General features: G+C 42.4%; 1 protein-coding gene across 3 annotated transcripts in view; it reads left to right on the top strand.

Moving 5' to 3' along the window:
• LOC139392197 (CUB and sushi domain-containing protein 3-like) overlaps positions 1-22,298 on the top strand; it is a 634,291-nt gene that overhangs the window by 82,741 nt on the left and 529,252 nt on the right. For all 3 annotated transcript variants that reach the window (XM_071139991.1, XM_071139990.1, XM_071139989.1), the window contains exon 2: positions 3,319-3,541. In XM_071139991.1, the coding sequence (XP_070996092.1) occupies positions 3,319-3,541 (223 nt within the window). The remainder of the gene's footprint in view (positions 1-3,318; positions 3,542-22,298) is intronic.

Genomic DNA, 22,298 nt, shown 5'->3' with positions numbered 1-22,298 from the left:
AGAGGAGACAGGCAGGAAAGGCAGGGCAGTTATCAGGCCACAGTGTTGCCAGTGAAATGGCAGCTAGCTAGTTCTCCAGATGGCACCCTGATCTATTCCTCTCACAGTGTGGATAATAAATTACCACTTGAGTGTATTACTTCTTCAATGCCAAGAGAAACCGATGCACTGCAAGGCTACCACTACTGCTGCTGCTATTGCGGTGTGCTGCTACTTTACATGCAACCTCTAGCAGAGCCATCCGCGAGACTCCCTGGAACACTTTCATATCACACACATATTGTATTGCCAGCAAATTTATGTTCCTCTGAAAATGACTTGGACAGGTTTCAAATTGAGTCTGTCCCTTCTTATTTCGGGGGAGCATAATCTTCAGCAGCGATCCTTATGAATTGAATAGCATGACCCAGCCAATAGGGATATCTGTGTGTACAATATAGTATATAATATAATACCATACCACAGCATCGGCCACTGTTTTGATTGAGAATTACTCTAATTATATGTCTCAATGCCAGCCTCTCATGGAGTGTTTTCTATTGAACTCCATTGAAAGGCGGTGTGAATGGGAGGCTCTTGTTGACAATGGAGCCGACACAAAACCAGGGCCCAGCCAGGACATCGTGGCATGGAGTCTGTGTAGGCCATCTGGAGGCCAGCGATTCTGCCACAGGGCTGGCCAAAGTGCATCTGCCATTAAGGCAGGCTGGGCGGGTAGCAGTAACCTCAGTTAGAATGCCTCCATAATGGTCTGACCCGGGGTTATTCTGACCCAGGCCACACTGACACGGCACTAGCGTAACACTAGCCAGTGTCATAAAGAACTGGAATAGCAAATCACATGGGTCCTTTACTTCCCTACCCTTGAGGAACCAGGCCTAGAGAGCCGTAAGAAAGTGTTTAGGTAATGCAGCGATACCACAGTGGTGTTTGTGTAAGTTCTCCATGTGTAAATAATAGACAAGGTCTTCCTCCAAAGTATAGCACAGCACACAGCACGGTGTTGGACGTGCATCTAGCTGTGACTAATAGTTTAGGGACGGCATGCTGGGAGTGATTGTGGCGGCCTGCTGGCTCTCCCCATGCCGTACATGGTGGCTGTGTGTCTGTGAGAATGTATGCAGCAAGAGCCAGCTGCTAGACCCAATACTACTACCCCTGATCAGGCCCCTGCCATATAATGTACCTCATTTCTTCAAAGGTTGTAGTATTCTATGTACTGTATCTGTGTCTAGTAGTTTAGGTGGTAAAGTGTTGTATTCAGTCAGCTTTTTGTTCAATCTCTTTTAGCACAATGATAACTACTCTGAGTATACCAAACATTAGGAACACCTTCCTAATATTGAGCTGCTGGCCCATGTTGACTCCAATGTTGTCTGGGTGTCCTTTGGATAGTGTCTTGTCTTTACTATCATTAAATGAAGACTTTTAGGTTTTTAATCAAATATTCTCTGTAATTAGTATTACGTGATCAAACTGATTAATCATGTAACTGTAATTAACTAAGAAGTTGGGGCACCAAGGAAAATATTCAGATTACAAAGTTATCGTTTCCTAAAATAACTTTTCAGATATTTTATCTGATCAATTAGTCTTCGAATTAATTAATTCGTTATTTTACCTCACGTTAGTCTCATTCCAAACGTCGTAAATTGTTGGTTATCTGCACGAACCCAGTCTTCACTGTGAGTCATCCATACATCAATTGTCTTAAATCATTTATTTATTACTAACTAAGTAATTCACAGAAATGCATAAACAAACAGTAAATATGGTTACAAGAAATGATAGGAGAATGTGCCCTAGTGGGCTAAACCTGGCGGCATGGCGGCTTGTTAGACAAAAGGGAAGTGGGGGTCGACTAAGAAGTCATTACAGAGTTAATAATTATAACAATTGAAATTCTAATCCTTTACACATGAACGCTCACTCATTCAGGAACAATTGCAATCAATATATATATTTACGCCCAGTGTGTCGTCTTGATCGCTGTTGAAAAGTTTGTTTCTTTTGTAGAATTGTCCATCTCTCTCTCTCTCTGTCTTGGTTATAGTGGATAGTTCAGAGTGACATTCATTCATGTTGTTGTAGAATTGATGTTTCGGCGGTTGTCGTTCTTCGCGTTCAATGATACCGAATTCCTAGCTGCAGACTAGTAATTAATATCAAAAACTTGTTCTTATTCTGTCCGTATCGATAGTCTAAGAGTTTAACCATGTGGTACGGTTAAACGATTCAGCAAGGGTCTGCAACCTTCGTCCTCCCGTGATTGAGAGAAACATGGTCTGTTTGAGAAATTCTCAGGATTGGGGTTTTATTCGGAATTGCAGAAAAGGGGCTGTCCCAGGATGCCTGACCCTAACTGGGCTCAGGGGCGGTCCTCTGATTTAGTTCAACTCAAAAGGGAATTGGAGTTTCCTTCATTAAACAGTCCAAAATCACATTACACAATTTTACAAACAGTATCATACTCACTCATTCATCTTCTACAACAATTAGATGTAAACCTCATATCTGAGGCTATAATATAAACAGCGTTATGGTAATGTGGTCACACCGTCTCCCACGAGCTTCCCCAAGCTGTAACAAACGGACCAGTTCGTAGCTGGATTCTTCACCGATCCTTTATACCTTCTCCGGAACGTAAACGTTGTTCGGACCTCAAATTCTGTGAGGTAGAAGAAATTATTTTGTTCTCTATGAAACTTCACTCTCTCTCTATACTGTGTGGCCATGAGGAGATCCTCTCCTCAGGAATTTACGACCTCTCTCTGACCACAGCAGCCTAGTTGAAGGAGGCAAGGGGGAGGCAGGGAGAGGGGGATGGGGCATGCTGTACCCAAAGAGGGCAACGTCATGACAATGGTGTACCATTCTAGACACACACACAAAACTGTTGAGTGTGAAAAACCGAGAAGTGTTGCAGTTCTTGACACAAACCAGTGCGCCTGGCACCTACTACCATACCCTGTTCAAAGGCACTTCAATATTCAACCCTCTATTAGTGGCACAAATACACAATCCATATCTCAATTGTCTCAATACTTAAAAATCCTTCTTTAACCTGTCTCCTCCCCTTCATCTACACTGATTTAAATGGATTTAACAAGTGACATCAATAAGGGATCATAGATTTCACCTGGATTCACCTGGTCAGTCTATGTCATGGAAAGAGCAGGTGTCTTTATGTTTTGTACATTCAGTGTATACTGCCTTGACTCCATACAGTATGTGTGTTGCTTGTTATCTGCATTGTGAATCACTTATAAAGACACTTCCAAATGAAGCTAATCTCTTATTTTCTTCTCTCCTCTCCAGGTTTCATATATACGTGTGGTGGGACATTAAAAGGGCGGAATGGCACCATTGAAAGCCCAGGTTTTCCATATGGATACCCCAATGGGGCAAACTGTACATGGGTTATTGTAGCAGAGGAGGGAAACCGAATTCAAATTGTCTTTCAGTCCTTCGCTGTGGAGGAGGAGTATGACTTTATATCGCTTTATGATGGACATCCTCATCCGGCCAACTTCAGGACGAGGTGAGTACCATTTTTATTTAAAAATATTTGTTCCTTTACATCCCCTTGAATCCTTGTCTTATGCTGGTGATTAAAAAAAAGTTGCTGTCCTTTTCTTTCATTGGTTAGATTTAGAATTTTCTGTTTTAGGGTTGACATTTGAAAAGATAGACGAGTTTGCAACTTACAGAGTTAATTTACGCAATACTATCGTCAGAGCAGAGCGGACTTTAAGAAAGATATGGTCTTGGATAAACTGATTAGTCCATTCTAATCTAAAATGGAAAGTCAGCAGCGTCTTCAGTCGGAGGAGGCAGAACTCGTTCACTCATTTCCGAATACGTTTGATCACTGGGAAAGAGATCGCAATCAGTCCATTGTAATTTGTGGCCTACATGGACTCAAGATAGCTCTGGCAGTTTGACCGAATTAAAGCCGCCACTGAGAAATCGCTCCAGGTGATTAAGGCAGAGAAATTAAACAGCTCTGTCCAATTATCTGGTTATTGTAATTACTCTGGGTCCCATTAACATGTCCTAATACACAGCAGATACTTTCCCTTTCAAAACATTCACTGTTTGATTGGAATGTCCGTGCATTAGCTTTGAACATTATTTTCATTCATTAAGGGGACTTTGGTGACGGACGAAGCCGCTTAAAGCCCAGGTTTCATCATGACTTTGTGTGAATTATACCGATTATACTTTTGCTGTAGCTTCGTTTCCCTTAACGGAGCAGTCCTTGATTTAAGCAGGTCAAAATGTTATCAGAGTAAATGGTCTTGTTTATCTATGGCAAATGGCCCCATATTAGTAGTTCACTTTTCACTTTGAAACTTTTGGCCTGGGCCCATAGGGCTCTTGTCAAAAGTATTGCACTATGTAGTGAATAGGTACTGTAGCCATTTCGGACGTACCCTATGCTAATAGAACCTTTTCCATTTTAAACAGCACATTCATCACTTCAATAAGCACCGTCATTGGGGCACGTCACCAAAGAAAGACGTAAAGGTGTATGTGTATGTACAGAAAATGGGGCTGTGTCACCAGATGCTCACTGCCTCTGGGATAGTCTAGGTGGTGTTGTGCCCTACTGCTGTTGTGCCCAGGTTGGCATGGGGGCAGGGGGATCCTTTTCAGGGTACCATCTTGCACCTCAGCCCAAGCCTGTCTACCTCCAGATGTCTGCCATCCTCTGGCACCAAGGTAGCACCCCAAGACACACACACACACACACACACACACACACACACACACACACACACACACACACACACACACACACACACACACACACACACACACACACACACACACACAAACACACACCTGTGCTGGCACTACCTGCCATGTGGAACATGCCACCTCTGCACCGCTTTTAATTTAATCAGAAACCAGCAAATCAAAACAAAGGGAAAAAAGAAAGAGATGTAGAAGTAATTTCTCTACTGTGGTAGATCTCTCTCCATTTCCTTCCTAGGGAATGTGACTATACACCTCAGATGGGGGAGGAGACTTAACAGAGCTTCATTAAACAGTTAAATTAGTAAATAATGCAGTCAGAAACACACACAATATCCTGGCTTTGCAGTCAGGCAGGCTGAGCCTCTGTATGTGGGTCACGTTCTGACTCGGCTGTGTTCCTCTCTGTAAGAGACAAATAGCATGTTGATAGCTCCTCTACTTTAAACCCTAGCTCTGCAATCAGAGGCAGTGTAACCAGCACTGCCCTCCCTCCCTCCCTCTGCTGAAGTGACTATACATGATTGCTTTTGTTAGGTAAATAAATAAGTATTACCCATATTGTTATTATTTGATGGCCATCGGCACCGGTCGTCTTCAGATCTGACATGGATTGAGGGAGTGTACACACCTTAACTATTAATAACAGTTTGGAAACAGACAATATACACTGAGTGTACAAAACATTAAGGACACCTGCTCTTTCCATGACATAGACTGACCAGGTGAATCCAGGGGAAAGCTATGATCCCTTATTGATGTCACTTCAATCAGTGAAGATGAAGGGGAGGAGACATGTTAACATGTCTCCTCCCCTTCATCTTCACTGATTGAAGTGACATCAAGGATGTCGTTCACTCATTTTTTTAAGCCTTGAGACAATTGAGACATGGATTGTCTGTGTGCCATTCAGTGGGTGAATGGGCAAGAAAAAAGATTTAAGTCCTTTTGAATGAGGTATAGCAGTAGATGCCAGGCACACCGGTTTGTGTCAAGAACTGCAACGCTGCTGGGTTTTTCACATTTAACAGTGTCCTGTATGTATCAAGAATAGTCCACCACCCAAAGAACATCCAGCCAAGTTTACACAAGTTTACACAAGTGGAATGCTTTCGACACCTTGTAGAGTCTATGCCCTGATGAATTGAGGCTGTTCTGAGGGCAAAAAAGGGGGGGGGATGCAACTCAATATTAGGAAGGTGTTCTTAATGTTTTGGACACTCACTGTATGTATTGTATTTTGACGTAAATTGAATGAATCTCTGACTTCAGTAAGGAATGTTATGTCACCTCTGCTCTCTCCTCCGTGAACAAAAAGGGTTCATGGCGGCCTAAGTGCCACTAGTGTGTGTGTGTGTGTGTGTGTGTGTGTGTGTGTGTGTGTGTGTGTGTGTGTGTGTGTGTGTGTGTGAGGATGTGTTGGGAGGGTATGTGAGTGCATTAAGAGGGTCTCGGTTCTTTTCCTCTGGCCTTGTCAAGGAGGGACACACACACACACACACAAACACACACACACACAAACAGTATGCTCCAGATCAGGGCTCTTGATCGATGCTCTGTGACCTGCTTTTGCATACTTTTTCTTATTTATGTGGTTGATCATCAGCTTCCGAATGAACGTTGCAGAATAAATCAACTCACATGGACTTTATGAAAGGCCCTGCAGCAAACAACAGCTCCGGCGAATCAAATCGTCCACCGACGCACACATGCCGATAAACACACATACACACGCTCATAGCACCTTTCCTCTCTCTCGCTCTCTCGCTCTCTCTCTCTCTCTCTCTCTCTCTCTCTCTCTCTCTCTCTCTCTCTCTCTCTCTCTCTCTCTCTCTCTCTCTCTCTCTCTCTCTCTCTCTCTCTCTCTCTCTCTCTCTCTCTCTCTCTCTCTCTCTCTCTCTCTCTCTCTCTCTCTCTCTCTCTCTCTCTCTCTCTCTCTCTCTCTCTCTCTCTCTCTCTCTCTCTCGTCGGAGTGCATGTTGGGAGTGAGTCGTCAAGCAGGAGTGATTGTGAGAGCGAATGGAATTTCTTTTCACTCTACTGGGTTTTGGTATGCATATATATATATATATATTGATTAGTTTAGTTGTTTTAAGGGTATATTGTTTAACTATCACTAAGCATGTATAGGGGTGGTGGGATCTTTGAGGTTGGTTTTTCCCGAGGGCACAACCAGCGGGTGGGGCTGGTTGCAATGGCCACTCGCGGAAGTGTAGAGTTTGAAAAACTTAGTCGGAGGCATGGAGTAAAGATTCCTGCTGCGGCCGGGTGTTCAGTGGAAGAATGTAGCTTGGCTGTGGGTGCTATCATTGGGTATGATAGCATCAAATCAGCCTCAAGGATGAATAGCGCTGATATTCTTAGATTCAATTGAAAAGGTGAATAAGATAGTTGAGAGGGGTGTTGTGTTGCGGGAGACACAGACGCCGGTATTTCCGCTTATGAATCCAGCGATATACTTTCTAACGTGCCACCATTTGTTAGAGATGAAGTGTTGGAGCGAGAGTTATCTCGGCATGGTCAAATCGTATCTAAAATAAAGAAGGTTCTTTTTGGATGCAAATCTCCGTTGTTGAAACATGTCGTGTCTCATAGGAGACAAGTGTATATGATTTAAAAAAAGGATGGAGATGAACTGAATTTAGCGTTTAGTTTTAAGATTGATGGATTTTATTATGTCTTCTATGCATCTACTGAATCAATGAAATGCTTTGGCTGTGGAAGAGAGGGGCATTTGGTGCGTAGTTGTCCTGAGAATGAGCGCGCTGAGCCTGGTAGTAGCTCTACTGCTGGTGAAACTAACGCACCACCGCGAAGGGATGAACATGCTAAGGGTGCAGGGGAAGAGAGAAGGTGGGCAGATGTGGTTGGAAAAGTAGGAGAGGAAGGCATTGTGGATACAGGGGCAATTGTGGTAGATCAGAACAAAGAGGGAGGGGAAACAGTAGGTGAGATTGTGACTGCCGTTGCTGAGGTGGTGCTGGAAAATGAAATTGGAGGTCAAGAGGAGATTGAAATAACGGAAAAGGAAGCGGATGTTTTCAAAATACCGAGGAGTAAAAGGAAGAATTTAAGGGGTGGTGAAGGGTCTAATTCGAAGAGAAAGGTAGAGATTGATAAATCAGTTGAAGATGAACAAGTTGTAGAGATGGTGGAGTTTTCTTCTGGGGAGGATAGCGAGAGTGAGTCATCTGACGCGTCACAACAATATAGTGAGATAAATGGGGTGGAAGGGAGGTATGGGATCGAGAAGATACGTCAATTTCTGAAGTTGACAAAAGGGAAGAAATATATGCAGGATTACAATGTAACTGATTTTTTCCCTGAACGTGAATTGTTTATTGAATCAGCAAAGTTTCTGATGTCAAAAATTACAGGGGGAAGTTTGAAAAGCCCTGAAATTGCTAGACTCAAGAAAGTGGTCACGAGAGTGATAAGTGATGTAAATTCTAAAGAAAATGAAAGAGTTCAGTTGCAGTTTTAACTCTGTAAAGAGATGTGGTGGCTGTATCTTCCTCTGTATTTTTTTTCTTCATCCATGAGCAGTTTTAAGATTTCTTCTTCAAACGTAAATGGGGCAAGAGATGGTAAAAAAAGAGCCATGGTGTATGAGTTAATTAGGGGAAAGGGAATTGACATACATTTTCTACAAGAAATGCATAGTAATTTAGAAAATGAAGTTATGTGGCAACAGGAGTGGGGGGGGACAGTGGTGTGTAGTCATAAAAACTCAAAAAGTGGGGGTGTGGTTATCTTGTTCTCAAAAGGGTTTTTGCCTTTGTCATATGAGGTTGAAGAGGTAGTTGAGGGGAGGTTATTAAAAGTTAGAGCAAGGTATGAAAACATCACTATGTGTCTGATAAATGTATATGCCCCAGTGGTGACAGTTGAGAGGGTATGTTTTTTTAGAGACATTATCAAATACCATTGAGAAATGTAACAAAGAAGATTATTCATTTATTGCTGGGGATTTTAACTGCACAGTTAGCGATTTAGATAGAAATCACCAAGAACCTCATATAGCCTCAAGGACTTTTTTAAAACGCCTCATTGTAACACATGAACTGTGTGATATTTGGCGGAGTCAACATGGAGGAACAAGGCAGTACACCTGGGCGCATGTGAGAGAGAACATCATATCTATGGCCAGGTTAGATAGATTTTATGTTTTTGAGCATCAATCTCAGGTCTGTAAATCAAGTGTGATAACCCCAGTGGGATTTTCTGATCATTGTTTAATAACAGAGGTGGTGTTCATTAACGATGTAAAACCCAAAAGCGCATACTGGCATTTTAATATAACTTTATTGAGTGATGCTCACTTCAGGAACTGTTTCAGTTTTTTCTGGGAGAGGTGGAGGTCTCAAAAGGCCAGTTTTGTATCCCTTCAACAGTGGTGGGATATAGGAAAAATCCAGATTCAACAATTTTGTAATCAATACACGAGGAATGTCACCAAGGATATCACCAGATCAATGAAAGCCCTAGAGTTTGAAATAGTGTAACTCATGACGTTGGTTGAGACCACAGGAGATCGAGGCCATACTCAGGCCCTCAAGAGGAGAAAAGCTGCATTGGCAGACCTGCTGGGTATCAGAGCACAGGGGGCATTGGTGAGAAGTAAGTTTCAGGGAATATTTTCTTTGGTTTAGAGAAAAAGAATGGACAAAGAAAATGTATTCATTGTCTCAAATCAGCTGTTGGACAAGAGCTCACTAGCCCTAGTGAAATTAGAAAGAGGGCAGTAGAGTTCTATGCTGAGCTCGACAAGTGTGAGTACAAAGAGGATAAAACAGTGACACAGCAGTTCTTTGATGGGCTCCCAAAGGTGGCTGCAGAAGCTCAGGTTGAGCTTGAGCAACCATTGTCTTTGCAGGATTTATACACTGCATTAAAAGGCATGGAAAATGGAAGGGCACCAGGCATTGATGGGCTTCCCGTTGACTTTTTTAAGTATTTTTGGGCTATGTTGGGAGAGGATTGGTTAGAAGTAGTTAATGATAGTTTAACCGGAGGGTTACTACCAATAAGCTGCAGAAGGGCTGTCCTCACCCTACTGCCCAAAAAGGGTGACCCGAGGGAGGTGAAGAACTGGAGGCTGGTGGCTTTATTGTGCACTGATTATAAGATATTGTCAAAGGCTTTGTACAACAGGCTGAGGGAGGTGATGGGGCAAATCATACATACGGATCAGTCCTACTGTGTTCCTGGCAGGCAGATAGGGGATAACATTTCTCTGATTCGTGATTTTTTGGACGTCTCTAGGGCTATTGGGTTGGATGCTGGTCTAATTTAAATTGCCGAACTGATGCCGAACTGCAGTCAGGTCAAGACCCTGGTGAGGACGACGAGAACGCAGATGAGCTTCCCTGAGACGGTTTCTGACTGTTTTTGCAGAAATGCATCGGTTGTGCAAACCCACAGTTTCATCAGGTGTCCGGGTGGCTGGTCTCAGATGATCCCGCAGGGGAAGAAGCCGGATGTGGAGGTCCTGGGCTGGCGTGGTTATGTGTGAGGCCGGTTGGACGTACTGCCAAATTCTCTAAAACGATGTTGGAGGCAGCTTGTGTTAGAGAAATGAACATTATATTATCTGGCAACAGCTCTGGAGGACATGCCAATTGCATGCCCCCTCAAAACTTAAGACGTCTGTGGCAATGTGTTGTGTGACAAAACTGCACATTTTAGAGTGCCCTTTTATTGTTTCCAGCACAAGGTGCACCTGTGTAATGATGATGCTATTTAATCAGCTTCTTGATATGCCACACCTGTCAGGTGGATGGATTATCTTGGCAAGGGAGAAATGCTCACTAAACAGAGATGTAAACAATAGGTAGAAGATTAGATCTACTATTTTTACATTTCTACATGTATTCTATGCATTCAGATACATCTCATATATCCAGATGGAATGTGTATAATATTTGCATCTATATACCCAGAGTGCTTGGCTTTTACTGCCATTGTGGATTTAGAAATATTCTCTGTGACAGATCTCTGGGTCTGAATGTGTAACATGGGACACCTTGTGTTTTCATGTACGCTAAAATTAGAGAGAGAGAGAGAGAGAGAGAGAGAGAGAGAGAGAGAGAGAGAGAGAGAGAGAGAGAGAGACAGAGAGAGAGAGAGAGAGAGACAGAGAGGGATCGAGAGAGCGAGAGAGAGGGACAATGCAACAGACAGATGGCAGTTTAGCTTCAACAGAACCATCCTGCATCACACCCAGGTCTCCATAATAACTACAGCTGCAGCTTCCAGGCTATAAGACATGCAAGGCTGTGCGCAGGACCATGCCTTATCTGCTCCTCCTCTCCTTCTCCAGACCTCTGTTATTAAAGCCTGTCTGTGGGGAACTGTTTTTTTTATTTTTACATAATGATGGTTGCAAAGGGTTGGAAAATTTCCGTACATTTTCTGTGGGAAGTTATGCCTGGGAATTTGGGGAATTGTGCTTAAATTCATCAAAAAAGTTAGCTTATAACAGTGAACATTTTTTTGTGGGATACACAAGGCAATTCTAGGTCTTGTGGCATATTTTGGTTAAACTATCCCCAATTCAATGGAATTGCAACCCTTTACATGCACAGTGGATTCTTCCATCACATTTACAGCTGATTCTCAAGATCTTGCAAACTAATGAGATGCTATTGAACCACACTACTGCACTGTCTGAGCCAAGGACTATGTGCTTTCTGGGAAGTTGTGATTACAATTCTGAGTGGGGTGAATATATTTAATATGACATGCATGATTTTTTGTTAACTAGTAAATAGTAGTCTACAGCAAAGTGTGTTTAAATTATTTCTAACAATTTCTGCTAGTAAGTTTTATCTAATTCACCTGTTTCCATACATGTTTCATTAAAAGAAAATGTATCTTATAAAGGAGTTGTTTAATCTAACTGCTTAACTATTTACCTGTACATGGATTTATATTAATATTATTTTTTTACTCATTTTTTTCTAATCTTTACAGGAAAAAGCCACGGGCACTATCTGATGTGTGGAGACATTTCACTGCAGCTAATGTAGAAGGAAAAGCTGTGTACATTTGCAAATACTGTGCCAAATCATGTGTGAAGAATGCAACGAAGATGCAGAATAATCTGGCCAAGTGCATAAAGTTCCCTTAACAACAAGCAACCTCTGACAAAAGTCCCTTTACTTCTATGAAATAGAAATAGAAATAGAATTTTCACTTCTGTGAAAATGATGAATCAGACACCTTATTGGTAGCAACAGCTCATGGTCCTCCTGGAATCAGAAGTGTTTTTGACTCAATGGAGGAACGTAGTCAGAGAAATGCTGATGAATGTCTTGCTCGAGCTGTGTATGCAACTGGTTCACCTCTGATGCTCACAGGCAATGTGTATTGGAAGAGATATCTGAATGTTCTTCGACCAGCATACACCCCTCCAGCCAGACATGCTTTATCTACTAATTTGCTGGATGCAGAGTTCAACAGAGTTCAAGTGAAGGTCAAGCAAATCATAGCGAAAGCAGACTGTATTGCGATCATCTCTGATGGGTGGTCGAATGTTCCTGGGCAAGGAATAATTAACTACATCATCTCCACCCCTCAACCAGTATTCTACAAGAGCACAGACACAAGGGACAACATACACACCGGTCTCTACATTGAAGATGAGCTGAAGGCAGTCATCAATGACCTTGGACCACAGAAGATATTTGCTGTGAACATGAACAATGCTGTGAACATGAAGGCTGCTTGGTCTAAAGTGGAGGAGTCCTACCCCCACATCACACCCATTGGCTGTGCTGCTCATGCATTACTTCTGCTCATCAAGGACATAATGGCACTGAAAACAATGGATGCACTCTACAAGAGAGCCAAGGAAATGGTTAGGTATGAAAAGGGTCATCAAGGTAGAGCAGCAATCTACCTCACCAAGCAAAGTGAGGAGAATAAGAGCACCACATTGAAGCTGCCCAGCAACACCCATCATCATGTTTGACAGTCTCCTGGAGGGGAAGGAGTCTCTCCATGAAATGGCCATATCACAGTCTGCCGATATGGACAGCCCCATCAAGAGGATTCCTCCTGGATGATTTATTTTGGGAGAGCGTTAAGCAGCCTGAAACTCATGAAACCTATAGCAGTAGCCATCGCACGGATTGAGGGAGACAATGCCATCCTGTCTGATGTCCAGACTCTGATTGCAGATGTAAGAGAAGAAATCCGTACTGCCCTGCCCACTTCACTGTTGCTCCAAGCAGAGGAAACTGCAGTTCTGAAATACATAAAAAGCGTGAAGACTTCTGCCTGAAGCTCATACATGCCTCAGCGTACATGCTGGACCCCAAGTATGCTGGCAAGAGCATCCTGTCTGGTGCAGAGATCAACAAGGCCTATGGTGTCATCACTACCGTGTCTTGCCACCTTGGCCTGGATGAGGGCAAGGTTCTTGGCAGTCTGGCGAAGTACACTTCCAAGCAAGGGCTTTGGGATGGAGACACAATATGGCAGTCGTGCCAACATATCTCATCAGCCACCTGGTGGAAGGGACTTTGTGCATCTGAGGCTCTTTCCCCTGTTGCCTCCATCATCCTCCAAATCCCACCAACATCAGCCAACACAGAGCGCAACTGGTCCTTGTTTGGGAACACACACAACAATGCACGCAACAGGCTGACCAATACAAGGGTTGAGAAATTCGTGGCTATCCGGGCAAATTTTAGGATTTTTGAGCCTGACAGCGAGCCATCCTCAATAAGGATGGCTCGTCCTTAAATCTTTAAATCCTTCTATTGGAAGGATTTCATAATTTGCAATTATGTCAACTTTTGATAAGGTAAAATGTTTATGTTTCTGTCTATATAAATATATCCAATGCAAAATACAACATATTTCCGTTAATTCCAATATATTCCTGTTAATTTCCATATATTGCTGTTAATTGCCACAGAAAGTTTCCACCTCTGAATATTCCCAAAAATGTGCAACCCTACTCATGCGTGTCGGCTATTGGCTGTATGTTCTGTGAACACAGTTAGACAGTGATTCCATACAGTGATGCAATACAGTAAGTACTGACTGCATGGAGGAGAAAGGGAGTCTCTCTCCCTCTCCCTCTCTCCCTCTCTCCCTCTCTCCCTCTCTCCCTCTCTCCCTCTCTCCCTCTCTCCCTCTCTCCCTCTCTCCCTCTCTCTCTCTCTCTCTCTCTCTCTCTCTCTCTCTCTCTCTCTCTCTCTCTCTCTCTCTCTCTCTCTCTCTCTCTGGCTTCAGCTACTGACATCCTGTGGTGGATGTGTGTAGTGCTTCAGATTCACAGAGTGTAACACTGTATACCACAGCACACCCTTGCTTGGCAGGGACGCAGAGCCCTGGCTCTAAGACTCTGTGGTCAGGCTGTTTCTAGTCATTATTATTATTATCTCTAAAGTCTGACTTTGAATGCTCCAAGTTGGAGTTAAAAGTTCAACTTATCGATCCAGTCATAGACCTGATGTTAATGCACACTGTAGCAGAGGAAGGGTGATGATCCTCAAGGATGAAGGGGACAAGGGGTCTTAGCTTTTATTCCCTCTGTGTTCATAATGATGTCCAAGCCACTGCGCTTCTGCATCTGCATTGCTTGCTCTTTGGGGGTTTTGTCTGGGTTTCTATAAAGCACTTTGTGACAACTGCTGATGTAAAAAATGCTTTATAAAATACATTTGATTGAAGTCGTATTAACATATGTAGAAAATAACCTAAGATACACCCCTAAACAGTCACCTTGGTTGGTATCTCCTAGTCCTCCCCAGTCTGAGACTTTAAATAGCAACACTCTACCATAGTGCTATTAGCCACCCTTCGTTCAGATATTTAGTCGCTTGATCGCTTTGCCTCAGCTGTTTGTGCCCGTGCCAGTTTCCCCTCTGACAGCGGGCCTTTAAACATCCAGCAATTACAGAAATGCCTATTTAAGCTACTTTGTAAAGGCTTGACTTTGTTTCAGGGGGTTGCTTGCTGCTTGTGCGTAACCGAACATAATGTATTTGAGTAAAGCAGGGAGATAAGGAGCAGTGAGGGAGGGAGCTGTTGGCTCTGAAACAGCTACAGTCTAGCTGCATACAAAGCAACCTGGTGGAAATCAGGACGGAGCATTTTGGCTCCCAGTCAACGGTTGGAGCTTGCACTTGAGCCATTGTGTCATTGTGATCATTCACCGTTGTTGCACTTGTCCATGTGCCCTTACCCTGTCTCTACCTGATTACACTAGAAGAGGCTTTGGTGGAACCAGGGTAGCAATACAAAGAGCAGAGCTGATGGACAGAATAGGGTATTATGTGATGTCACACAGTAGTGGTTACTTCTAGGACATGCAATGATAGAGCTACACATTAGTATACTGACCTCTAGTCAAGTTTAGCTGTAATTCTAATTATTCTAAAGTGTAACCTGAAAATAATGATTCAAGGGGGAATTTTGGCTTGCAGTAATATGGCCTATGACAAATAACCTTATTCAGAAGGTTCCTATAGGATGAAGTGTAAAAAAATATATATGTACACATAGCCAGGGGCACACTCCAACACAATTTACAAAGGAAGCATTTGTGTTTAGTGAGTCCGCCAGATCAGAGGAAGTACAGATGACCAGAGAAGTTCTCTTGATAAGTGTGTGAATTGGACCATTTCTGTCCTACAGTACTGTATGCATTCGAAATGTAAGAAGTTATTTTCTGTGTCCGGGAAACTGTATGGAGTAAAAATAAAAAAAATCTTTAGGAATGTAGTGGAGTAAAAGTTGTAAAAATATGAATAGTCAAGTATAGATACCCCACGAAACTACTTAAGCGGTACTTTAAAGTATTTTTACACCACTTCCATCTGGTTTGCCTTCGGAAAGTATTCTTCAGACCTCTAGACATTTTATTAAGTTACAGCGTTATTCTAAAATGTATTAAATCGTTTTTTTCCCCCTCAATATACACACAATACCCCATAATGACAAAGAAAAAAGGTTTTTAGAAATCTTCATTTAAAACTGAGATCCTCTCAAGCTCTGTCAGGTTGGATAGGGAGCATTGCTGCACAGCTATTTTCAGGTCTCTCCAGAGATGTTAGATCAGCTTCAAGTCCGGGCTCTGGCTGGGCCACCCAAGAACATTCAGAGATTTGTTCCGAAGCCACACTGCATTGTTTGGCTGTGTGCTTAAAGTCATTGTCCTGTTGGAAGGTGATCCTTCGTCCTAGTCTGAGGTCCTGAGTGCTCTGGAGCAGGTTTTCATCAAGGATCTCTCCATACTTTGCTCCATTTATCTTTGCCTTGATCTTGACTAGTCTCCCAGTCCTTGCTGCAGAAAAACATCCTGGCAGCAATGTGCTGCCACCACCATGCTTCACTGTATGGATGGTGCCAGTTTCCTTCAGATGTGACGCTTGGCATTCATGCAAAATAGTTAAATCTTGGTCAGACCAGAGAATTTTGGTGGTTCCAAACTTCTTCTATTTAAGAATGATGGAGTCCACTGTGTTCTTGGGATATTCAATAGTACACTTCCCCAGATCTGTTCCTCAACACAATCCTGTCTCAAAGCTCTACTGACAATTGCTTCGACCTCATGGCTTGGTTTTTGCTCTGATATGCACTGTCAACTGTGGAACCTTACATCGACGCCTTTCCAAATCATGGACTCCAATCAAGTTGTAGAAAGATCTCAAGGATGATTAATGGAACAGGATGCACCTGAGCTCAATATCGAGTCTCATAGCAAAGGGACTGAATCTTTATGTAAATACGATATTTCTGTTTTTTATTTTTAACGCATTTGCAAACATTTCTAAAAACCTGTTTTCACTTAGTCATTATGGGGTATTGTGTGTAGATATTTTTCTTTATTTAATACATTTTTGTATAAGGCTCTAACGTAACAAAATGTGGAAAAAGTCAAGGGGTCTGAATACTTTCCGAAAGCACTGTAAGGAATTTTTAATTATTTATACTTTTACTTTTACTTTTGATACATAAGTATATTTAAAACCAAATACTTTTAGACTTTTACTCAGGTAGTATTTTACTGGGTGACTTTCACTTTTACTTGAGTCATTTTCTATGAAGGTATATTTACTTTTACTCAAGTATGACAATTGGGCGCTTTTTCCACCACGTAATTATTACCTTGTGAGGCCTGTGGGCATCCTAGAGGAGCAAAATGTCCAACATGTATGTGCTTGATTCCAATTTTTTCAGAGAGGGGTCATGATAGTTTGTAGCCCAAATTTGTATTCTAAACTGACAGATTTTTATGGGGATTTTTATATTATGTTAATTACATTTCCGCTGGGGCGCAGGCATCGACTCTAGGGGGTTTGAAGATAAATATTTCTACACCTTGGCGTAATCCACATCCCTATCTCACCAGTAGCCAATAGCTCCCCAATTTCACCTCAAAGCCACTAATAGGTATAAAAATCTCCACTGAAACCCTTTGACGTTCGGTGGTTGCCGACACGTTGCTACAGTAGCTGCTGTGGAGTTGTTTACCTTTGAGGAGCTAGCGTCTCATCCCCCTCTCTACATTAGATCCCATCTTTGATGATAGTCATGGTAGGGAGACTAACTCTTCATATGTACAAAGGTGTATCATTTTAATGATCTACTGCCACAGCGTATAGCTTCATGACATTTTGTAAGCTACTGTATCTAAGGCTATAGTGTAGCACATTACGAGGCTTTCCTCACTGAGAGAAATAAGCTGTACGGCTATTGTGATATTTAATTTTTTATAAAATTGACATTAATTCACTTACCTAGATAATGGGATTCTCCCTTTTTTATTACATGAAATATCCTTTGTGTGTTTGGCTGGGTGCTTAGTGTCCTATGCTATGGTTCCCCCATGTCACCACGATAACATCTATTGAAATAAAGCCTTTCACTAGCTCAAGGATTATGAAAACCTTAAGACATTATCACAAAGAATAATGCACTCTTCTTAAGCTCATGTCTCTATAGACGCTTAGTGAAGTCCAGAGGTTAACCACCTGTGGTGCTCAAATGAATGTCTCATGATTAGAGGGTCAAGCCCTTTCAAGCCCACATTATACATCGACATCGGCACAAATACCACTTTAACACGGGTTATTTTGGGAACAGCTATGTACACTGCAAAAAAAAATAGAAAATGGAATTTAATAGATTAGAAAGTAGCCCATAGTGTCTATGTACTGCAATGTAAAATGGCAGATTCTAACCAGGCATTTATAGAGGGTCATCTAGGTCCTGTGTGCATAGCCTGTAGCTAGACTTTCTCCTCCTGCCCCTGTGATAATATGGTGTCACCCCTGTTTGTAATGCCCATGGATCATCCTGTTGAACAATATATAATCCCCTCTGGGTGTCTTTAGGCCTGGGAACCCCCAGGGTGTCAGGGTGAGGTGATCCAGCAGCTATGCCCTCCCTCCATCCCTGAAAGTGACTGATAACACCTGGCAGGCCATGTCAACAAAGCAGCCTCTTATCCCCAGGGGCTAAGGGACAGGGACAGCCTGCCCCAGGGAGAGGGTGAGAGAGTGGTTGTCCTGGCCCTCCATAGGCATCAGTGTGAGTGTGTGTGGGGGGATGTGTGTCTGTGTGTGTGTGCCGCGGGCCTGTGTGTTGTGAGGTGGTCGAGGTTAAATGGATAGATGATGTACAGAAATCCCAAGTGAAAAGAGAAGGTGCCATTTTCTGTGCCTGTGTGGTCTCACTTCCTGTTCTTGGTCCTCGAGAGGCAATTCCTACCAAGGGTTGTTACTGTAACTACTTTAATGATTCAGCAAAGCTGTTGCGATCTAAATGCCTTGTGAGGGGCACTAATAAGGGTTCACAGTGGCTAACTGTTCTAAATAGCATAATGTGATCTGGAGAATAAAGAATGTGAATTTGGTCACAAAATGCATTATTATTGCGTGTAATTTGGGCTAAAAGAAATCAGACAACTGTTATCCAATATGTGACTCACCGCCTCGATTTCGTCTTGTCTAGCTGCAATTGAAATGGTGCTTTTTACATTGGATTAAAGTAGAGACTCAGAGCTACAAAATATCATACACAGCAGTTGAGGAGCAATGGGAAAGTAATTCTGCTATGAAAGTTGATAAATTTGTAACCCCACTTTTGAGAAAATGGCCCTTGAATATTTTGGTACACCTACTGGAGAGCTCTTCTTTGTCTACACCCATTCAGCATCGTTCACATATTATGTTACAGTTTCCCATTTATACAGTTGAAGTCAGAAGTTTACATGCACCTTACCCAAATACATTTAAACTCAGTTTTTCACAATTCCTGACATTTAATCGCAGTAAGAATTCCCTGTTTTAGGTCAGTTAAGATCACCACTTTATTTTAAGAATATGAAATGTCAGAATACTATTAGAGAGAATTATTTATTTCAGCTTTAATTTCTTCCAGCACATTCCCAGTGGGTCAGAAGTTCACATACACTCAATTAGTATTTGGTAGCATTGCTTTTAAATTGTTTAACTTGGGTCAAACATTTCGGGTAGCCTTCCACAAGCTTCCCACAATAAGTTGGGTGAATTTTGGCCCATTCCTCCTGACAGAGCTGGTGTAACTGAGACAGGTTTGTAGGCCTCCTTTCTCACACACGCTTTTTCAGTTCTGCCCAAAAATGTTCTTTAAGATTGAGGTCAGGGCTTGGTGATGGCCACTCCAATACCTTGACTTTGTTGTCCTTAAGCCATTTTGCCACAACTTTGGAATTATGCTTGGGGTTTTGTCCATTTGGAAGACCCATTTGCAACCAAGCTTTAACTTCCTGAATGATGTCTTGAGATGTTACTTCAATATATCCACATGATTGTCCTTCCTCATAATGCCATTTATTTTGTGAAGTGCACCAGTCCCTCCTGCAGCAAAGCACCCCCACAACATGATGCTACCACCCCCGTGCTTCACGGTTGGGATGGTGTTCCTCGGAGAGGTGTTCCTCCCCATTTTTCCTCCAAACATAACGATGGTCATTATGGGCAAACAGTTCTATTTTTGTTTCATCAGATGAGAGGACATTTCTCCAAAAAGTATGATCGTTGTCCCCATGTGCAGTTGCAAACCGTAGTCTGGCTTTTTTTGGGCAGTTTTGGAGCCGTGGCTTCTTCCTTACTGAGTGTCCTTTCAGGTTATGTCGACATAGAACTCGTTTTACGAGTTTTCATACCAAAGTACGTTCATCTCTAGGAGACAGAACGCGTCTCCTTCCTGAGCGGTATGACGGCTGCGTTGTCCCATGTACTATTGTTTGTACAGATGAACGTGGTACCTTCAGGCATTTGGAAATTTCTCCCAAGGATGAACCAGACTTGTGGACGTCTACAATTTATTCTCAGTACTTAGCTGATTTCTTTTGATTTCCCCATGATGTCAAGCAAAGAGGCACTGAGTTTGAAGGTAGGCCTTGAAATACATCCACAGGTACACCTCCAAATGACTCAAATGATGTCAATTAGCCTATCAGAAGCTTCTAGAGACATGACATCATTTTCTGGAATTTTCCAAGCTGTTTAAAGACACAGTCAACTTAGTGTATGTAAACTTCTGACCCACTGGAATTGTGATACAGTGAATAATAAGTTAAATAATCTGTCTGTAAACAATTGTTGGAAGAAATGTCATGCACAAAGTAGATGTCCTAACCGACTTGCCAAAACTATAGTTTGTTAACAAGAAATGTGTGGAGTGGTTGATAAATGAGTTTTAATTAATGACGCCAACCTGATGATGTACTGTACATGTGATGTAGAAATGATGTTGCAGCTGTTTATATTAGATTACACTGTACAGGCATCAGTCAAATTCGACAGTACACAGAGGATTTTGGTCTTCTGGGATGTTACAAGAAGCCACATGTTATCCCATACATTTTAAATGGCTGTCTCGATTGAAACAAAGCCGAACCTGTGCTACATGTAATCTCACTTGAGGGAATCTGCTGCCGCAGAGTCAAAACCATGGTGTCAGCAACATTCTCGCCCCCACAGTGAACGGGGTTCACTGACATTACTCAACAAGCCCCAACATTTATTTAGTGTTAATGAACCAACCAATCAGCGCAGAATGGTACTGAGCTGTACAATAATACATAAACCTAGCCCTTTATACGGCACCCACGGGTGCTAACTAAGACAACTATAGTAATAACAGCACTGGGGCAATATTTGTGCCTGCATGCATTACTCCCATGTCCCCTTAATCTGAGGATTGCTCTTCTGTAATTTATTTCCGACCATTCCTCTGTTGGTGTTGCATTTTAGAAATTGATTTGTTTAAAGGGCACGGTCATTATTAGGGGGGCACAGCGAGGCTAGCTGTTGTCCCATTTGTACATCCTCCTAAAAGCATTAGTGTCTGCGGAATGTCATCTCTCTCGTGTGCGAAGCCAGTCTCCTTAACACCGCTGATCCAAAGGCGTTCCATCTCGCATAGACACGGTTCCAGTGATATCGCTGCATTATGCAAAAGCACGCCCCAAATTAAATATTTTGTTTTGATCCTGTGTTCTTGAAATATGCATGCGAAGGGGCCACGACACGCTCACCTTTTAACTCCCTGTGACACTGGGACTCTGTTTTTACTGTCTGCCTGCCTCAGCTACAAACCCACTGTACATGTTTGATTCACTTTTTTAATGAATCATCATCACGGGACATCCATTTTGATCCCCTTCAGAAAGCTCATGAGAGAGAGTAGCGTGTGGACATGAGGAAATGTCGACAGTCACAGAATGCAAATGATCACACCGACTGTAACTCAGGCTGGTCTGTAACTCAGGCTGGTCTGTAACTCAGGCTCATCTGTAACTCAGGCTGGTCTATATCTCAGGCTGGTCTATTACTCTGGCTGGTCTATAACTCAGGCTGATCTGTAACTCAGGCTCGTCTGTAACTCAGGCTCATCTGTAACTCAGGTTGGTCTATATCTCAGGCTAGTCTATAACTCAGGCTGGTCTATAACTCAGGCTGGTCTGTAACTCAGGCTGGTCTATAACTCAGGCTGGTCTGTAACTTAGGCTGGTCTGGGCTAGGTTGAATATGGCTAATTTAAGTTTCTCTTGTCTATTTTTACACATCACTATGTGTTCATGTTCATGAATGTGGGTGCGTGCATGTGTCGAAAAATAACACAATGGAACGTGATCATATGATATGAGACATGGTAAATTGCTCTCGGGGGATACTTGTAGCTGGGTAAAATCGTCAATTAGTGATGTTCAGTTGCTTGCGGTGGCGGTGTCGTTTGAGCTGAATGCTTTGGTTTTTCTCCATACTGTAACAGATGGAGAGACTGGTCTCCTGGCTCCTCCCTGTGTGATCACTGATCAGAGGATCTATGGCAAGGCAACCATGTTTACGTACCATACAGCATTCTGTCAGATTTGTTTTAATGTTGTTTGACAGGCAATTGTACCTATATGGTTAAACATGATCTGATTTAGAAAGATTGTTTTCTTAGGATCAGTTTTAAAGGAATACTACACTCAAAAAGGATATTTTAGTATTTTGTTCATTAGTCAGCAGTCCAGTTTTCAA

Source organism: Oncorhynchus clarkii, chromosome 32 (genome assembly GCF_045791955.1).
Source record: "Oncorhynchus clarkii lewisi isolate Uvic-CL-2024 chromosome 32, UVic_Ocla_1.0, whole genome shotgun sequence".
In the NCBI taxonomy this organism is placed as follows: domain Eukaryota; kingdom Metazoa; phylum Chordata; class Actinopteri; order Salmoniformes; family Salmonidae; genus Oncorhynchus; species Oncorhynchus clarkii.
The sequence above is the reverse complement of the archived record's forward strand: the minus strand, read 5'-3'. Positions and strand labels throughout refer to the sequence as shown.